The sequence below is a fragment of the Calliphora vicina genome, chromosome 3 (genome assembly GCF_958450345.1).
Source record: "Calliphora vicina chromosome 3, idCalVici1.1, whole genome shotgun sequence".
Taxonomy (NCBI): domain Eukaryota; kingdom Metazoa; phylum Arthropoda; class Insecta; order Diptera; family Calliphoridae; genus Calliphora; species Calliphora vicina.
This window is the reverse complement of record NC_088782.1, coordinates 46,757,516-46,773,460: the sequence shown is the minus strand read 5'-3', so window position 1 is coordinate 46,773,460 and position 15,945 is coordinate 46,757,516. Positions and strand designations below refer to the sequence as shown.

Below are 15,945 nucleotides of genomic sequence, written 5' to 3'. Positions count from 1 at the left end.
AATTTCTTCACCAATGAACCTAGAAACATGAAGTAAAGCTTATATGCCTGATTTTTGGTACCTTTTATACATATATTGTAGCGGTAATTTTTGAATTTTCTGTAATAATGGTAATAGAAATATGAAATTAATCGTATATGTTCTAAAGTGAGAGTGAGTCTCCCCCTAGAATTTTGATTAAACTCTACTACATTTTACTTCATTTTTTCTAAATGGCATATTTTATATGCTTGATTTGAATTTCTGACTTTCTTTTACTTATTTTAGATTTCCTCTTTTTTCTTTTATGTGCGATTTTCTGTTTAGTACTTTTACTTTATTTGTTGATTTTAATATAAATCAAATTTCCCTTTAATTTTATATTCCGCAAGACAAATGACAAACTCACTTCATCATCATCATCATCGTCATCATCAGCAGAGACAACAGCAGCAGCAACAATGGCGACATTTAAGGATATCAAACATATTCACCGTAGGTTTTGGTAATCTTTGAAACTTAAAAGATATAGAGACAAATTATTTATACAATGGAAATAAACAGATTTGAGTCCTAAAGGCGGGTTCCATTTCTGGCTATAATCACGTGTGTATGCGAATTTACTTTTTACTCAAAGTAATGCTCATCAAATAACATCACGATCGTAGTTTTTTGATATTGTTTTATAATGAAAATTACCATGGTATGCCCGAGAGTCATTTGAAACTCTCAAACAATTTACAGTATTTTATGTATAAACAGTAATTTACAAATTCCTGTAGCTTACTGTTTTTTATAGAAAATCATGTGTATAACAAACAGTATTTTCTATAGAAAATCTTCAGTATAACAGAATTTTCAAAAGAAAATCTTTAGTAGTTATATCAGTATGTTCTATAGAAAATATTCCATATACCATTATTTTCACAGATAATTTGCAACACAAAGCCTTGCTAATCCATATAAATCCATATCTATATAAATATATAAATGGCTTTGTAAGTTTGTTGGTTTGTTTGAGCATCACGCCTAAATGGCTGAACCGATTTTATTGAAATTTGGCACGTAAATAGATCGTTACTTAGAAGTGTCAATAGGCTATTTCTTTTTTCAATACTTGGACCAGAAAGGGTCCTAAATTTTATTTACAAAATCACTTACTTATATAATATTTGATCTCTTACAAACTAACATAAAATATTTATCAACTATAAAACAATGCATGTGGAAAGTCTAATCAGAAAACATTCTGGTAATAAATTGTGTATTTTATGATACCCATAAAACACACAATCAAAATTACAGCGTGCATTTCCATGTAACAGTCGATGACCTGATCGTGCATTCGTCTACATTAACTTGCATAATCATATGTCACACTAGGGTGGCCCTTAGTAAACGAAAGTTGGATTTTAGGTAAATCGGTTGGGGATAAGACGTACCTCAAGCCCTCTGAAGTTTTGAGATGCATTTACAAGGGGAAAAAATGCATTTTTTTCAGTTTTTGTAAAAAGTTTGCCATTAAAAAATTACTAAATCGAAATGTTTACGTAATTGTCTTCTAATGAGACTTAAAAAACAGAAATTGGTCAAAAAATGTTGAAGTTATTAAAAATTCGCCAGGCCATTAACGTGTATCAGGCAACTAGAATAAGAAAGGTAGGAACAAAATTAACATATTTTGATAAATATTAAAATTAAAGCTCATTTTTACTTAAAATGTGTCCATATTTACTTGTATATGAGTTTTTGTCTTGGTAGGATACCTTTAACCTATTCTTAGGTATGAACAAAAAAATAAGTTTTTTTAACTACAGTTTCAAAACTCCATTTTAAAATTTTTAAAAATTTTGTTAAACAAATTTCAGAATTTTTTGATCATCTCATTGGGATTTATTAAGAATATAATAGGGAATAAAAATGTGAAAAAATTATGAAAATGTCTCTTATAGTTTTTCCGTACCTGCGATTTAAATTTTGAAATTTTCGAGAAAAACCAATTATAAAAACCAATAATTTTTAGGCGAATGAGCTCTATTACCTTGCTCTTATAAATTTTAAGCAAAACTTATTCAGAATATTATAGTCCAGATAATTCTAAATATACTCTGGAACTTTTAATAAAATCGGAAAACGTTAACCCTTAAATCGTGAAGGTCAAAGGTCAAATTTTTCAATATTTGGAATTTCTCTTGGAAAGATTTCGAAATGTTCGAAATGTTGTATATTTTTGGGCCGATTTTGATGAAATTTTACAAAAATATAACACAAAGCCTAGTATTTACTAAAACAGCAGAAAAATTAAAATGCACTTGGTGTTAAAATGACCCCAAACTTCTAAAACTATAAAAAAATTATGATTTTAAAAGTTTGGGGTCATTTTAATCCCAAGTGCCATTAAGCGTTAATTTCCATTCTTGTGCTGTTATTATAAACCCTAGAGTTTATGTTATATTTTTCTTAAGTTTTATCAAAATCGGCCCAAAAGTATATAATATTTCGCTATCTCTCCATGAAAAATTCCAAATATTGAAAAATTTGACCTTTGACCTTCACGATTTAAGGGTTAACGTTTTCCGATTTTATTAAAAGTTCCAGAGTATATTTAGAATTATCTGGACTATAATATTCTGAATAAGTTTTGCTTAAAATTCATAAGAGTAGGGAAATAGCTCATTCGCCTAAAAATTTCCAAAGAATTGGTTTTTCTCCAAAATTTCAAAATTTAAATCGCAGGTACGGAAAAACTATAAGAGACATTTTCATAATTTTTTCACATTTTTATTCCCTATTATATTCTTAATAAATCCCAATGAGATGATCAAAAAATTCTGAAATTTGTTTAACAAAATTTTTAAAAATTTGAAAATGGAGTTTTGAAACTGTAGTTAAAAAAATTAACGGTAGCCTACGAAGACAAAAACTCATATACAAGTAAATATGGATATATTTTAAGTAAAAATGAGCTTTTAGTTTAATATTTATCCAAATATGTTAATTTTGTTCCTACCTTTCTTGTTCTAGTTGCCAGAGACACGTTAATGGCCTGGCGAATTTTTAATAACTTTAACATTTTTTAAATAATTTTTATCTTTTATATCTAATTAGAACGACAATTGCAAAAGTAATTTTTTAATGGCAAACTTTTTACAAAAACTGAAAAAATGCATTTTTTCCCCTTGTAAATGCATCTCAAAACTTCATAGGGCTTGAGGTACGTCTTAACCCCAACCGATTTATCTAAAATTTTTTCAGGATGATTTTTTTACTAATGTTCACCAAACTGGGGGTAAGATTGGCCAAAATCCAACTTTCGTTTATTAAGGGCCACACTAATGTCACACATAAACTTTAAATTAATAGATTATTTTATAGCTAACATAGACTTTCTATTCCTCATGCAGGTTTTCTATTTAATATCTAAAACTAGCTTCAATATGATTGAACAGGCTATATCCTTTTTCACAACTTGGGCCATAAAGGGATAAAAAGGGGAAAACGGGATAAATAGGTACCTTTAGTTGTTAAAAATTTAATAATTGTTTAAAAAGAAAACATGTTTAATTTAGCTCACTATAGTCACAAAAATATGTATTTAGAAAGTACGGCTGACTTCCAAAATGTATCAATGCAAAGTTTATATGCAGTTCTCCTACGGTATTTTAATTATGTACATATTTAAACTTCCTAAACAATGCAACTATATACTTTGTTTACATTTACGATATGAAATGAACATAATGCATTTTGAAATAGTATACACAGTAAGCATTTTGTATGCCGGCATTATTAAACAATATACTTTGTTCAAATACAAAGCAACTAGCATTTTGGAAGTCAGGGTAAAAACGGGTAAAATTAGGAATTTTGTGTTTATCCAGATTTATGTCTGTTTGTTTGTACCTTATACGAACCAAAAACACTTGTCCGCCCCTCTTGATATTTTTACCCTATATTCCTATATATTTGAAACGATCAATAGACTATTTTTATTTTGAAATTTTAAGTGGGCGCGCGACCTTTCATACAAAGTTAATAGTGAACTAACATTGTGAAAGTCACAAAACTTCGCGGGATTTACTTTGATACCATTGTGCACGGCTTGCCTTAAAATGGGCGTGGCATATACATGTCTGTATTGAATTAGTGGGCGTGGCAACTCCCATACAATGTAAATTGTTTATTACCAACATCTGAAGAACTATAATTGCAAAATTATAGTTCTTCAATTTCTTATCACTGCATGAAGTTCAAAGAAAATTAGGATGGATCGAAACTGGGGTGAGTCACCTTACATACAAAGAAAATAGTTATTTCTAAACATTTAGAGCACTATAATTACGATATACATCAAACATTGTCCGAATATCTCACTTATAGTTTTACATAGTCCGGCTGAAAATTAATTTAGTGGCCGAGGACCCTCCCATGCAAGTATTTTCGAATATCTGCAGAACTATAATTGTGAGTCTTCAAACTTTATACAAATCAATTTCTTATCACTGCATACGGTTTAACCAAAAAGGTAAGGATAAAACAACTTGAAAACCATAATTACAATATTCATCAAACTTTACATAAATTGTCTGAAAATGGACGGAATTCGACCACTTGAAAGTAAAAAATTAATTTAGTATATTTGGAGAATAGTAACGGTAAAAGTATTGAAACTTTGTGTGAATTAATTTCTCATCACTGTAAGGAGTTTAGTTAAATATGGCTGGAATAGGAACAGTGGGTATGGATACTTCCATACAAGGTACTTAGTCAATTTTGAATATCTGAGTAACTAAACTTGCATGATTCTTCAAACTTTCTCCGAAACATTTTTTTATATGAAAACGGGGGGGTTATTAATAGTGGACATGGAACTGGACATGTTATCGAATATCTGATGAACTTTATTAGAGAAAGTCGTAAAACTTTGAAGGATTTATTTCGTTACCACAGTTACAAATGTGTGGTATCAGATCATTTGTAACTGTGGTATCAAATATCTAAACAACTGTTATATGTAGAGTCCTTCTAAATTGATTTTATATCACTGAAATCGAATATTTTAAGAAAATAATCAAGATTTCTACATACACAGACAAGAAATTCCGGTATTAATTATATTCATTTATTTTTGCATAGAATCCTTTCATATTTTTTTATTTCACTACGACAGGGGTAGCGAAGCGCACCGGGTCAAGCTAGTATGAAAATAAATTATTAAATATAAATGTTTTATTTTAGTACTCTAGAAAAGGAACAATTTGAATATTATTTTGATACCACACACATTTTTCATTTTCCATCTCTGATCAACAATCTTTTCCAAATACGTACCACAAAATATCACTAAATACTAGGGTATTAACCGTTAATCGGTTAACCGATTAATTTTGGTCGGTTAACTGTTCGATTAATTGAAAATTGACGATTTTCAAATAACAAATAAACCGATTAATTTGTGTCGATTAACCGATTAACCGATTAACCGAAATTTTTAGTATTAGTCTGAAAGGAATATATTGTTCTCTAGACTTGAAATAAATAAATTTATTTTTTGCACTTCATATAGAAATATAGTTTTAAAGACACAAATTTTATTTCTTAACTCGTAAACATTCCCTTCTAGCAATAGTTTTCTGGAGTATAGTACGAAAACTGACACTAAGAAATTGGAAATGTCCCCTTTGTCCTAATGAGTCGGAGGACGATTTGATAATAGACGAAACTGAAGACATTACTGAAACGAGTCTTTTATCACAACTTAAAGAAACTATTAAAGTATTCAAAATTGGATATTCTTTATCATGCCTTACTTTCGAGTTCTTTCAAGTCAAGTTTTATTAAAACTAAATAAAATCGTTTAAAAAGAAATCATTTAAATTATATGCTTTTTTTAAAAAGATTATTTCAGAAGATCTCCCTAAAATCCTAAAAAAACTCACATGTTTATTTATTGTTTTGTTGAAATGTTATGTTTTGTTTGTTTTTTATGTTTTTGTTCTTTTTATTAACAAAATGCTACACAAAATTCATTTTTTTCTTTTCAATTTAAAATGGAAATTTATTGGGTTAATCGAATAATTTGAAATTAACCGATTATTAACCGATTAAATCTAAACCTCGATTAATTATTTGCTCGATTAACCGATTAAATCAGAAACCCGATGAATTGAATACCCTACTAAATACTGAATAAAGTGGTAAAAAAAGAAATAAAAATCTTCTTCATCTGATTAAATATAGAAATAATTTGAATTGTGCAAAAAGCGATTCAGTGAAAAAACTTACAACTGTTAAGGGAAATTATCATCATCCTTCTTTGAAAATTAAACATTCTCACATTTGACAAAAAATTCAATCCTATAGGATCTTCTTTCTGCTCATTTAACATACATATATATATAAAAATCAAAATGAAAACACGTGTTGAAACAAATGAATATTTACAAATGTATGTATGTAAGTATTCGAAAATTAATTACGCATTTAAATATCTATATTCTTGAGAGTAAAATATTGCAACAAAGTTTCATAATATATAAATGTTTAATAACTTTATTACCGTTATAAGGCTGCACACATTTTCATTTATAATTGTGTTAAACTAATACATTGTAATATAAGTGCCATGTCGAAGAAGAATCATTTAATGTTCGCATTTTCAGACAATTAAAAAGTTCCTAAGTACACTGGTAAAAAATTAATATTTATTAAAAATCACACTAGTTCTGTTCTAGTTCTGTTCTAGTTCTGTTCTAGTTCTGTTCTAGTTCTGTTCTAGTTCTGTTCTAGTTCTGTTCTAGTTCTGTTCTAGTTCTGTTCTAGTTCTGTTCTAGTTCTGTTCTAGTTCTGTTCTAGTTCTGTTCTAGTTCTGTTCTAGTTCTGTTCTAGTTCTGTTCTAGTTCTGTTCTAGTTCTGTTCTAGTTCTGTTCTAGTTCTGTTCTAGTTCTGTTCTAGTTCTGTTCTAGTTCTGTTCTAGTTCTGTTCTAGTTCTGTTCTAGTTCTGTTCTAGTTCTGTTCTAGTTCTGTTCTAGTTCTGTTCTAGTTCTGTTCTAGTTCTGTTCTAGTTCTGTTCTAGTTCTAGTTCTGTTCTAGTTCTGTTCTAGTTCTGTTCTAGTTCTGTTCTAGTTCTGTTCTAGTTCTGTTCTAGTTCTGTTCTAGTTCTGTTCTAGTTCTGTTCTAGTTCTGTTCTAGTTCTGTTCTAGTTCTGTTCTAGTTCTGTTCTAGTTCTGTTCTAGTTCTGTTCTAGTTCTGTTCTAGTTCTAGTTCTGTTCTAGTTCTGTTCTAGTTCTGTTCTAGTTCTGTTCTAGTTCTGTTCTAGTTCTGTTCTAGTTCTGTTCTAGTTCTGTTCTAGTTCTGTTCTAGTTCTGTTCTAGTTCTGTTCTAGTTCATCTGATGTTAAATTTACCATAATATTTTCTCACATGTAAATACATTTAGCATCTTAAGAAACTATAAAACATATTGTTAATAGTTCAAACTGAATTAGTACAAGTTTTGCATTCATCAATTCAGTTGAAAGTCATGGCTAAAAGTTGCTTTGATCGTTATAATAAAATCGTGGGTATCACAAGAACAATGGCAGCTTTGGTTGGTGCGGATGTAGTGGACCCAAACTACAAAATGAACATTTTAACATGGACCGTAATTTTAGCCATTAATGCTTTTTTTGTCTGCACAATTTATACAATTTATGTTGGACTGGTTGTGGACAAAGATTGGAAAGTTGTTTTACAAACGCTCAGTTTAGTCGGAAGTGCAGTGCAAGTGTGTAAATATATTTTAATTGCAAGGGACTTCCGTCAATAAAGATTTATTTGCAGGGTTATAGTAAATTAATTTTGTGTATTTATCGGCGTTTGGTTATCAGTTCTATGAATAAAAAGCTGGACAATATATATCTAGAGTATCAAAAAGATAAAGACTATCTAGAGACTTTACGTTATCGCACTGACTTGGCCACCAAAATGTTGAAAATTGTCTTGTGGATCTATGTAATTCCTGCGTCTACTATTATTGTATATCCTTTGATTTATAGCATGTTGTATAATAAGAAAGTGTTTGTAATGCAATTTTTATTGCCCGGCATAGATCCATTAACTCATTTCGGCTATGTTCTGCATAATGTGTTCCATGTTATTCTTATTTGTTTGGGAGCTTTTGGAAATTTTGCGAGTGACATGTATATTTTTATATTCATAATAAATATACCCTTGTTGAAGGATATTTTGAGGATTAAATGTGAGAAATTGAATCGAATTGCTCTTAAGGCACGGGATCCAACGAAGACGATGCCTGTCGTAAAGGAAATTGTGGAATGGCATCAGAATTATAATACGTAAGTTAATAAATGAAAGTAGTTTTGCAGTAAATAATCTATAATATTCAAGTAGATTCGCACAACAAGTCGAAGAAGTGTATTATGGTGTGATATTTGTTCAGGTTTTTACTTCGGTGGTGAGCATTTGTTGCACCCTTTTTTCCATTGTCATTCGCAGTTGGCCAGCTGCTTTTGCGTATTTGCTGTACAGCGTAGTAATGATGTATGCATACTGTGCACTTGGTAATTTGGTGGAGATATCTGTAAGTATATCAGCATCTGATTCTATATATACATACATATGTGTTAACATATATTATATGTAAATTTAAGAATGATGAAGTAATCGATATCATTTATTGCGATTGTTTGTGGTATGAACTGTCTGTGCCGGAGCAAAAATTAATTCTCTTGATGATACGAAAGGCCCAAAAACCACTAACATTGACCATAGGTCAAATCATGCCCTTATCTATGAATACGGCTCTACAGTTGACAAAAGCTATTTATAGTTATATGATGGTGCTGTTGAATTTCTTGGAAACGGATGATATCTAAACTGATCTATAATCAATTACATACATTTTGTAGTGCTTTAGTTTTCTGTTAATGCTTATATGATGACATCAATTTATTAAAGTCGTAGCACAATCTAGAGTTTTAGTTCAATTAATTAATAACACAAGTTCGGTTCTAGTTAATTTCAAGATCACTTTTAGTTTAGTTTTAGTTTAATACGAGCAACATGATGTGAGTATAATTTTTAATTTAATCCAATATTTTCTAACGGTGTTTTACATTTTATTTCAAGACGTTACAAAACATTTTATTGAAGGTTTAAACTCGTTTAGTACAGTTTGTGCATTTCCCAATACATACAGCTTAAAGTTATGGCTAACAATTGTGTAGATCGTTTTAATAAAATCATAAACGTCACCAGAATAATGTCCGCTTTGTGTGGTGCGGATGTAATAAGAGCAAACTACAAAATGAACCTGTTAACATGGCTCGTCATTTTTGCCGTTAATGCCTTTTTTGGCTGCACAATTTATACCATTTACATGGGAATGGTGGTTGATGGAGATTGGAAAGTTCTTTTACAGGCCCTCAGTTTAGCGGGAAGTGCAGTGCAAGTGGGTGAGCATTTTAATTGAATGAGGTTCTGCTTTTCAAAGATTTATTTGCAGGGTTATAGCAAATTGCTTTCGAGCATTTATCGTCGTTTGGTTATGATTTCTATGCTTCAGAAACTGGACAATATTTATAAGGAGTATCAAAATGATAAGAGCTATCTAATGATTCTACGATATCGTACTGATTTGGCCTTCAAACTGTTAAAAACTGTCATGTGGATCTATATAATTACTGTGTCCTTCATCGTCGTATATCCTCTGATTTATGGCTTGTTGTATAATGAGAAAGGATTTGTAATGCAATTTTTATTGCCCGGCATAGATCCATCAACTCAATTTGGTTATGCTCTGCATAATGTTGTTCATGTTTGTCTTATGATTTTGGGAGGTTTTGGAAATTTTGCAAGTGACATGTATATTTTTATATACATCATAAATATACCCTTGTTGAAAGATATTTTAAAGCTTAAATGTGAGAAATTGAATCAGGTGGCTCTTAAGGCACGCAATCCAAAGAAGACGATGCCTCTGTTAAAGGAAATTGTTGAATGGCATCAGAATTATAATACGTGAGTAAATAATGAAGATAGTTTTGCAGTAAATAATCCATAATATTCAAGTAGATTCGTTCAACAAGTCGAAGAAGTCTATTATGCTGTAATATTTGTTCAAGTTTTAACTTCGGTGGTGAGCATTTGCTGCACCATTTTTTCCATTGTCATTCACAGTTGGCCAGCCGCGTTTGTCTATTTGCTGTACAGCATAATAATGTTGTATGCATATTGTGGACTTGGTAATTTGGTGGAAATATCTGTAAGTTTATTCCTTATAATATAAGTAAAAAAATCCTATAAATATGTATATACAAATTACAGAATGACGAAGTAATCAATATAATTTATTGCGATTGTTTGTGGTATGAACTGTCTGTGCCAGAACAAAAATTAATTATCTTGATGTTAAGAAAGGCCCAAAAACCTCTAACATTGACCATAGGTCACATGATGCCCTTATCTATGAGTACGGCTCTGCAGTTAACAAAAGCTATTTATAGTTATATGATGGTGCTGTTGAATTTCTTGGAAACGGATGATATCTAAACTGATCTATAAATAAATCATTTGGTAGTGCTTTAGTTTTATTTTTAACCCGCCAATGGTGATGCAAATTTGACTTTGATCAATGCTGTCGCCGGTCTCATGCACTAATATTTCTGAAAGTTAACATAATTTTTATTTTAATTTTTAAAATGCAATAAAAATTTTGGTTATGAATCGTTTTTAATAAAATTTTACACTTTATAGAAACCTTCGATCCAAATCTAAAAAGTAAAAAAGACAATATTGAAGAACATATTGTGACATACAAAACTGGTCTTAACTTTTTGAAAGCTGCTATGTCATTAGAGAAAATGTTGTCTAAATTTGAAATTTACATCAAAAATAGGTCCAATTCGGAAGGTTTTGCATTATGCAATAATACGAATTTTGATATTATTTTGCTTTTAGAATATTTCCCGAGATGTTGTCTTTCAGACAAATGTAAATAGATTATTTTTTAGGCTGGGTCGATTTGTATGGACAATCAAAATGTAAAAAATCGTATAGCAGAAAAGCAATCTGCAGAATATTCTATGAAATTTACCCCAAGAAACCATAAATAAAGAAACCATATATACTGAAATATCATTGGATTTGATTTTAGACCTATGGTTTCTTGAGGAAAATTTCTTAGAATTTTCCGTAGAATGCGTTTCTGCTATACAATTTTTAGTGAAAAAATCTACCCACCCTATTATTTATATTTTTCTGTACAATTTAAAATTAATGTATGTAAGTATTTTTGTCTAAGAATTGTTAAAAACCAGTAGAGGTTTTTAAACAATTCTTTCTTACGATTATTAATAAATTTGTTGCTAATTCAAAAAAAAGTGTTTGGATCTGTTATTAGCAAAAAAGCAGTCCAAGGTTGGTAAAAAGTCTAAAATTTTAATTTTCAAATTTCGTAAAATATTAGAGATAATATATAGCTATAGCAATGTTTTTTGTCCCAAATTCAAAACTTAAAGTTATAAACATCTCCTATATAGCCATGGGCTATCCGTTAGAAGTTACTGATTTATTTCTACTTTTTTCACAGCTTAAAACTTTTTTTTGTAAATTTTTTAAAGTCAAAATAACAGATCCTTATATATTTTTATCCGGTGATAACGAATATAACTTAAGTTATTTTCTACCAATATTTTAGAGATATTGTCCATCCAAATTAATTGGGTTTATATATAAAATTTATAATCAATAACACAATGGCTATGAAGCAAATACACTGTTAGTGAGGAGCAAAGTGAATGATTTCAACAACATACACGAGTATGTAGGAACGATATCAAGGAAGACGGTACCACCATATGATGGTAGATTACTGCTGGGATCTTTATCGGGATATAGAGCATGCACATTATTCAGGAAATACGTATTCGGATTGCTCTGTAAAATAAATTTTGCAAAAATATTTTATTTTCATGTTCAAAAGAAACATATTTCGTACAATTTAAAACATGAAGAAAATTATTTAAAATGTGAAGTTGTTTTCTAAATATTTCAGTACCCTTTTATTGGGTTTAATTTTTTTTTTAAAGTTCTTTGGAATATCTAGTGTGTGCACACATTGTAAATTGAATTTTTCAAAGATTTCAGAACTAACCTAAAGTAACATAATTTAAAACATCTTTGCAATACATATAAGATATCTTGACATAATCACCAATGAGACTATACTGAAATGAAAGAGATATTTGTACAGACTAATAACACTTAACAATACCAAACAATTTTGATAGAGGAGACAAAAAAAAATAGAAACGTGTATGGGCATTTAGAAAGTTTACATCTGAATTTCATTTGAGGGGGGTTAAAGTTTCCCAATTCTGGCACATTCTTATTGTTAATCTTCAGCAAAGTTATGTAAAATCTTACGGAGAATATTTTTGTAGAATATGTTAACCCTATAAATCCTCAAAGCATGGGTCTTTTTTGTCCTTATTTTACAAATGAGCAAAAAACACCATGACAGCAGGGATTTATGGGGTTAAAATGTTCCGCAAAAATATTATCCTCAAATGAAATTCAGATGTAAACTTTCAAAACGCCGATACACGTGACTTTTTTTTGTCTCCTCTATCAAAATTTATTTGTCGGACCTCGTAATTTTTTTTGGTGTTGTATAGTGTTATTAATAAATTTGTTTCAAAAGTGTTTGGATCCGTTATTAGCAAAAAAGCAGTCCAAGGTTGGTAAAAAATCAAAAATTTTAATTTTCAAATGCCTTTCAGCCTTATCATATAAGGCGTAGGCGTTTTTCAACAACGACAGTTTCGTACTAGATTAATGAAACAGGTTTAATAATTTCTTTAATCTAGAACGAAACTGTCGTTGTTGTAAAACGAATACGCTTTACATGATAAGGCTTAATATATAGCTATAGCCATGCACAGTGGTTTAGAAATTTTTTTTTTTTTTGGAAATAATTCGGTATCTTGGGAAGTATTAGGGGTATTGTTACGAAATTTCACATTCACATTGTTCAGCTTCCTACCTCTAATGGGGGCCAGTACGTAGGCCCTCAAAATTGGTCACCACGGGTCTAAAAATTTTTAAAACAATCGCCAAAAATCCATTTATGATCCGAATGAGCTGAAATTTTGAATATAAATAGTCCTTGAGAAGATCTACAAATACGCTTACAAAAGTGGATTATATCTATTAGCTGAAGAGATATTCAGGTTTATTGATTTATTTTTTTTAATTTTGCTCCATCTTTTTATGGTTTTTTTAGATATGGCGGGCCTACGGAGGGTCGAAATTAATTTTTAAAAAATCAGCTATATTGGCGATAAAATTCTAAATAAAATAAACAGTTATCTCTTCCCTATAAAAAGTTATACGCATCCAAAGTTGGAACTTGTAAAAAGGGCAGTATTTTTTACGTTTTTTCCCAAAAAAGGCTAAAAGATAACTTAATGAGAAAGCGTGTAAAGGAAAATTTGGCTCACTTAAGCGGACATATCACACCCCAGTCCTATCCAAACTTGGCCAATTAAAAAAAAAAATTTCGGTTTGAGCAAAAAATTCTAAAAAGGCAAAGCACCGATCCACGAAAAAACGCCATATGAAAATTTTTTTCAAAAAGTAATACGGGAATACAAAATTAATTTTTTTCTTAAGACTTAGTGTGCTGAATTCCCAATAATTGATAAATTCACTGAAATTTATTGTTGGGGGATAAGCTAGTTCCTATGCGCATTTCACTGGTTGCTTAGGCCAGATCATCAGGAAACCTTTTCCCAAAAGGCTTTAGAAAATACAAATAAAACACTAGAGTAAATGAGAATTACAGACACTCAAGCTTTATTTGTAAAAATGTCAAAGCTTAAACAAAACACCAACAATAAACAGTGAGTTTATCTTTTCTTACATTCCCTACTACAATTGGTTGGTTTCTTTTCAACTCAAACTGTAGTTTGTAAGTGGGTAAAGAAGAAACAAAACAAAAATAAAACAAATTGCTTTATTGTTTTCGCAAGAAAATCAAAATAAAGAAAATTGCCAGTTTTTAGTCTTGATTCTCATTCATTCTAGTGTTTTATTTGTAAGCCTTTTGGGAAAAGGTTTCCTGATGATCTGGCCTAAGCTACCAATGAAATGCGCATAGGAACTAGCCTATCCCCCAACAATAAATTTCTGTGAATTTTTCAATTATTGGCAATTCAGCACACTAATTCTTAACGAATTTTTTTTTAGTTTTTAAGGTAAATGAAGTCCCAAAATTTTATAAAATTATTTAATTTTACTAAAATATCAATCTAAAGGTCCTAAGCATAGACGACAAGTAGATAGGTAACTGAGAGCCAAAAACCTAAGTCTGTTGTCAGAAACATAATTCATGAGAATGTATTACATTACATGTATTTTGTTTTTGTATCACCCGTATGTGTGAGAAGAGAGTAATATTTTACTCTCTCCTTCCGTTCTATGCGTTTGTTCTATGGTCCTAAGTAGTGTTTATAAAAAACCGACTTTTTAAAAAACCGGTTTGTCGGTTAACCGAAAATTGGCCTTTTTTAAAAAACTGGTTTGTCGGTTAACCGACATTGAAAAAACCGGTTAACCTTCATATATGTGTAAAAATCATAAAATGTCCAATAAAGCTTTTGCACTTGGGGTCAGTTGAGGGTCATTTGGACCACAAGTGCGGCTAAGGGTTAATTTCCATTTTTGTGCTGTTATTTTAAATTCTGGACTTTATGTTATATTTTCCTCAAGTTTCATTAAAATCGTCCCAAAATATATAACATTTTGCTATATTTTCATTAGAAATTCCAAATATTGAAAAATTTTACTTTTGACCTTCACGATTTAAAGGTTAACGTTATCCGATTTTAGTAAAGCTTTCAGACTATATTTTAAATTACCAGGGCTATAATATTATGAATAGATTTTACTTAAAATGTTTAACAGTAAAAAAATTGGGCTCATTCGCCAAAATATGGACAAAAAAATAGTTTTTCTTGAAAATCGCAAAATTTAAATCGCAGGTACAGAAAAACTGTAACAGGTATTGACATATTTTTTTCATATTTTAATTCCCTATTATGATCTCAATAAATCCCAATGTGATGATCAAAAAATTCTGAAATTTGTTTAACAAAATTTTTAAAAATTTGAAAATGGAGATTCGAAACAGCCGTTAAAAAAAACTTATTTTTTTGTTCATACCTAAGAATAGGTTAACGGTATCCTACCAAGACAAAAACTCATACACATGTAAATAGGGTAATATTTTAAATAAAAATTAGCTTTTATTTTAATTTTTCTCGAAATATGTTAATTTTTTTCCCTAAATTTCTTGTTGAAGTGGCCTGAGACACGTTAATGGTCTGGCGAATTTGTAATAACTTTACCATTTTTTAACCAAATTTTGTCATTTATATCTCATTACAACGATATGAATGTAGAAAGTTAAAGAGATTTACCTATTTATTCCATATAAATAGTAAAATTTAGCATATATCTGAACTTTGACCTCGATGCTCGTCCAGAAATCGTTGTCTGATTTGGCTAAAATTTTCAGCACTTAACTTTTAGGCCTAGTGTCACAATAGTCCACCCGGCACTCTTTGAAATCTAAAAAAAAATCGGCTGTCACTCTAATGTATATATTTTCATTTGTAGAAAACAATTTTCTTTGGGTCTATATACAATTTGTATATGATTCGGGAAAATAACTTAATGCGAAAGCGTGTAAAATAAAATTTGGATCACTTAAGCGGACATAGCACCATCTACGCCTATCCAAAAATGGCCAATTTTAAAAACAAAAATTCGGTTTGAGTAAAAAATTTTAAAAAAGCTAAAGCACCGATTCATGAAAGAGCTCCATATTTGTATAACCGTTTATGTTTCCTAAATAATTACAAAGGCAGGCACTTTTGTACAAAAAAACTCAGTTTTTGGAACA

The 15,945-nt window shown here is 30.0% G+C and overlaps 2 protein-coding genes across 2 annotated transcripts; both read left to right on the top strand.

Moving 5' to 3' along the window:
- The first annotated feature begins 375 nt into the window (after positions 1–375).
- On the top strand, positions 376–8,854 carry LOC135955440 (odorant receptor 67d-like). The gene is made up of 5 exons (XM_065505791.1): positions 376–484; positions 7,451–7,743; positions 7,800–8,314; positions 8,370–8,559; positions 8,630–8,854. The coding sequence occupies exons 1-5, from the start codon at positions 376–378 to the stop codon at positions 8,852–8,854; spliced, it is 1,332 nt and encodes a 443-aa protein (XP_065361863.1).
- A 187-nt stretch (positions 8,855–9,041) lies between these two features.
- Positions 9,042–10,529, top strand: LOC135955439 (odorant receptor 67d-like). The gene is made up of 5 exons (XM_065505790.1): positions 9,042–9,046; positions 9,153–9,429; positions 9,484–9,998; positions 10,053–10,242; positions 10,305–10,529. Exons 1-5 carry the CDS (start codon positions 9,042–9,044, stop codon positions 10,527–10,529), a joined length of 1,212 nt encoding a protein of 403 aa, XP_065361862.1.
- The last annotated feature ends 5,416 nt before the right edge of the window (positions 10,530–15,945 follow it).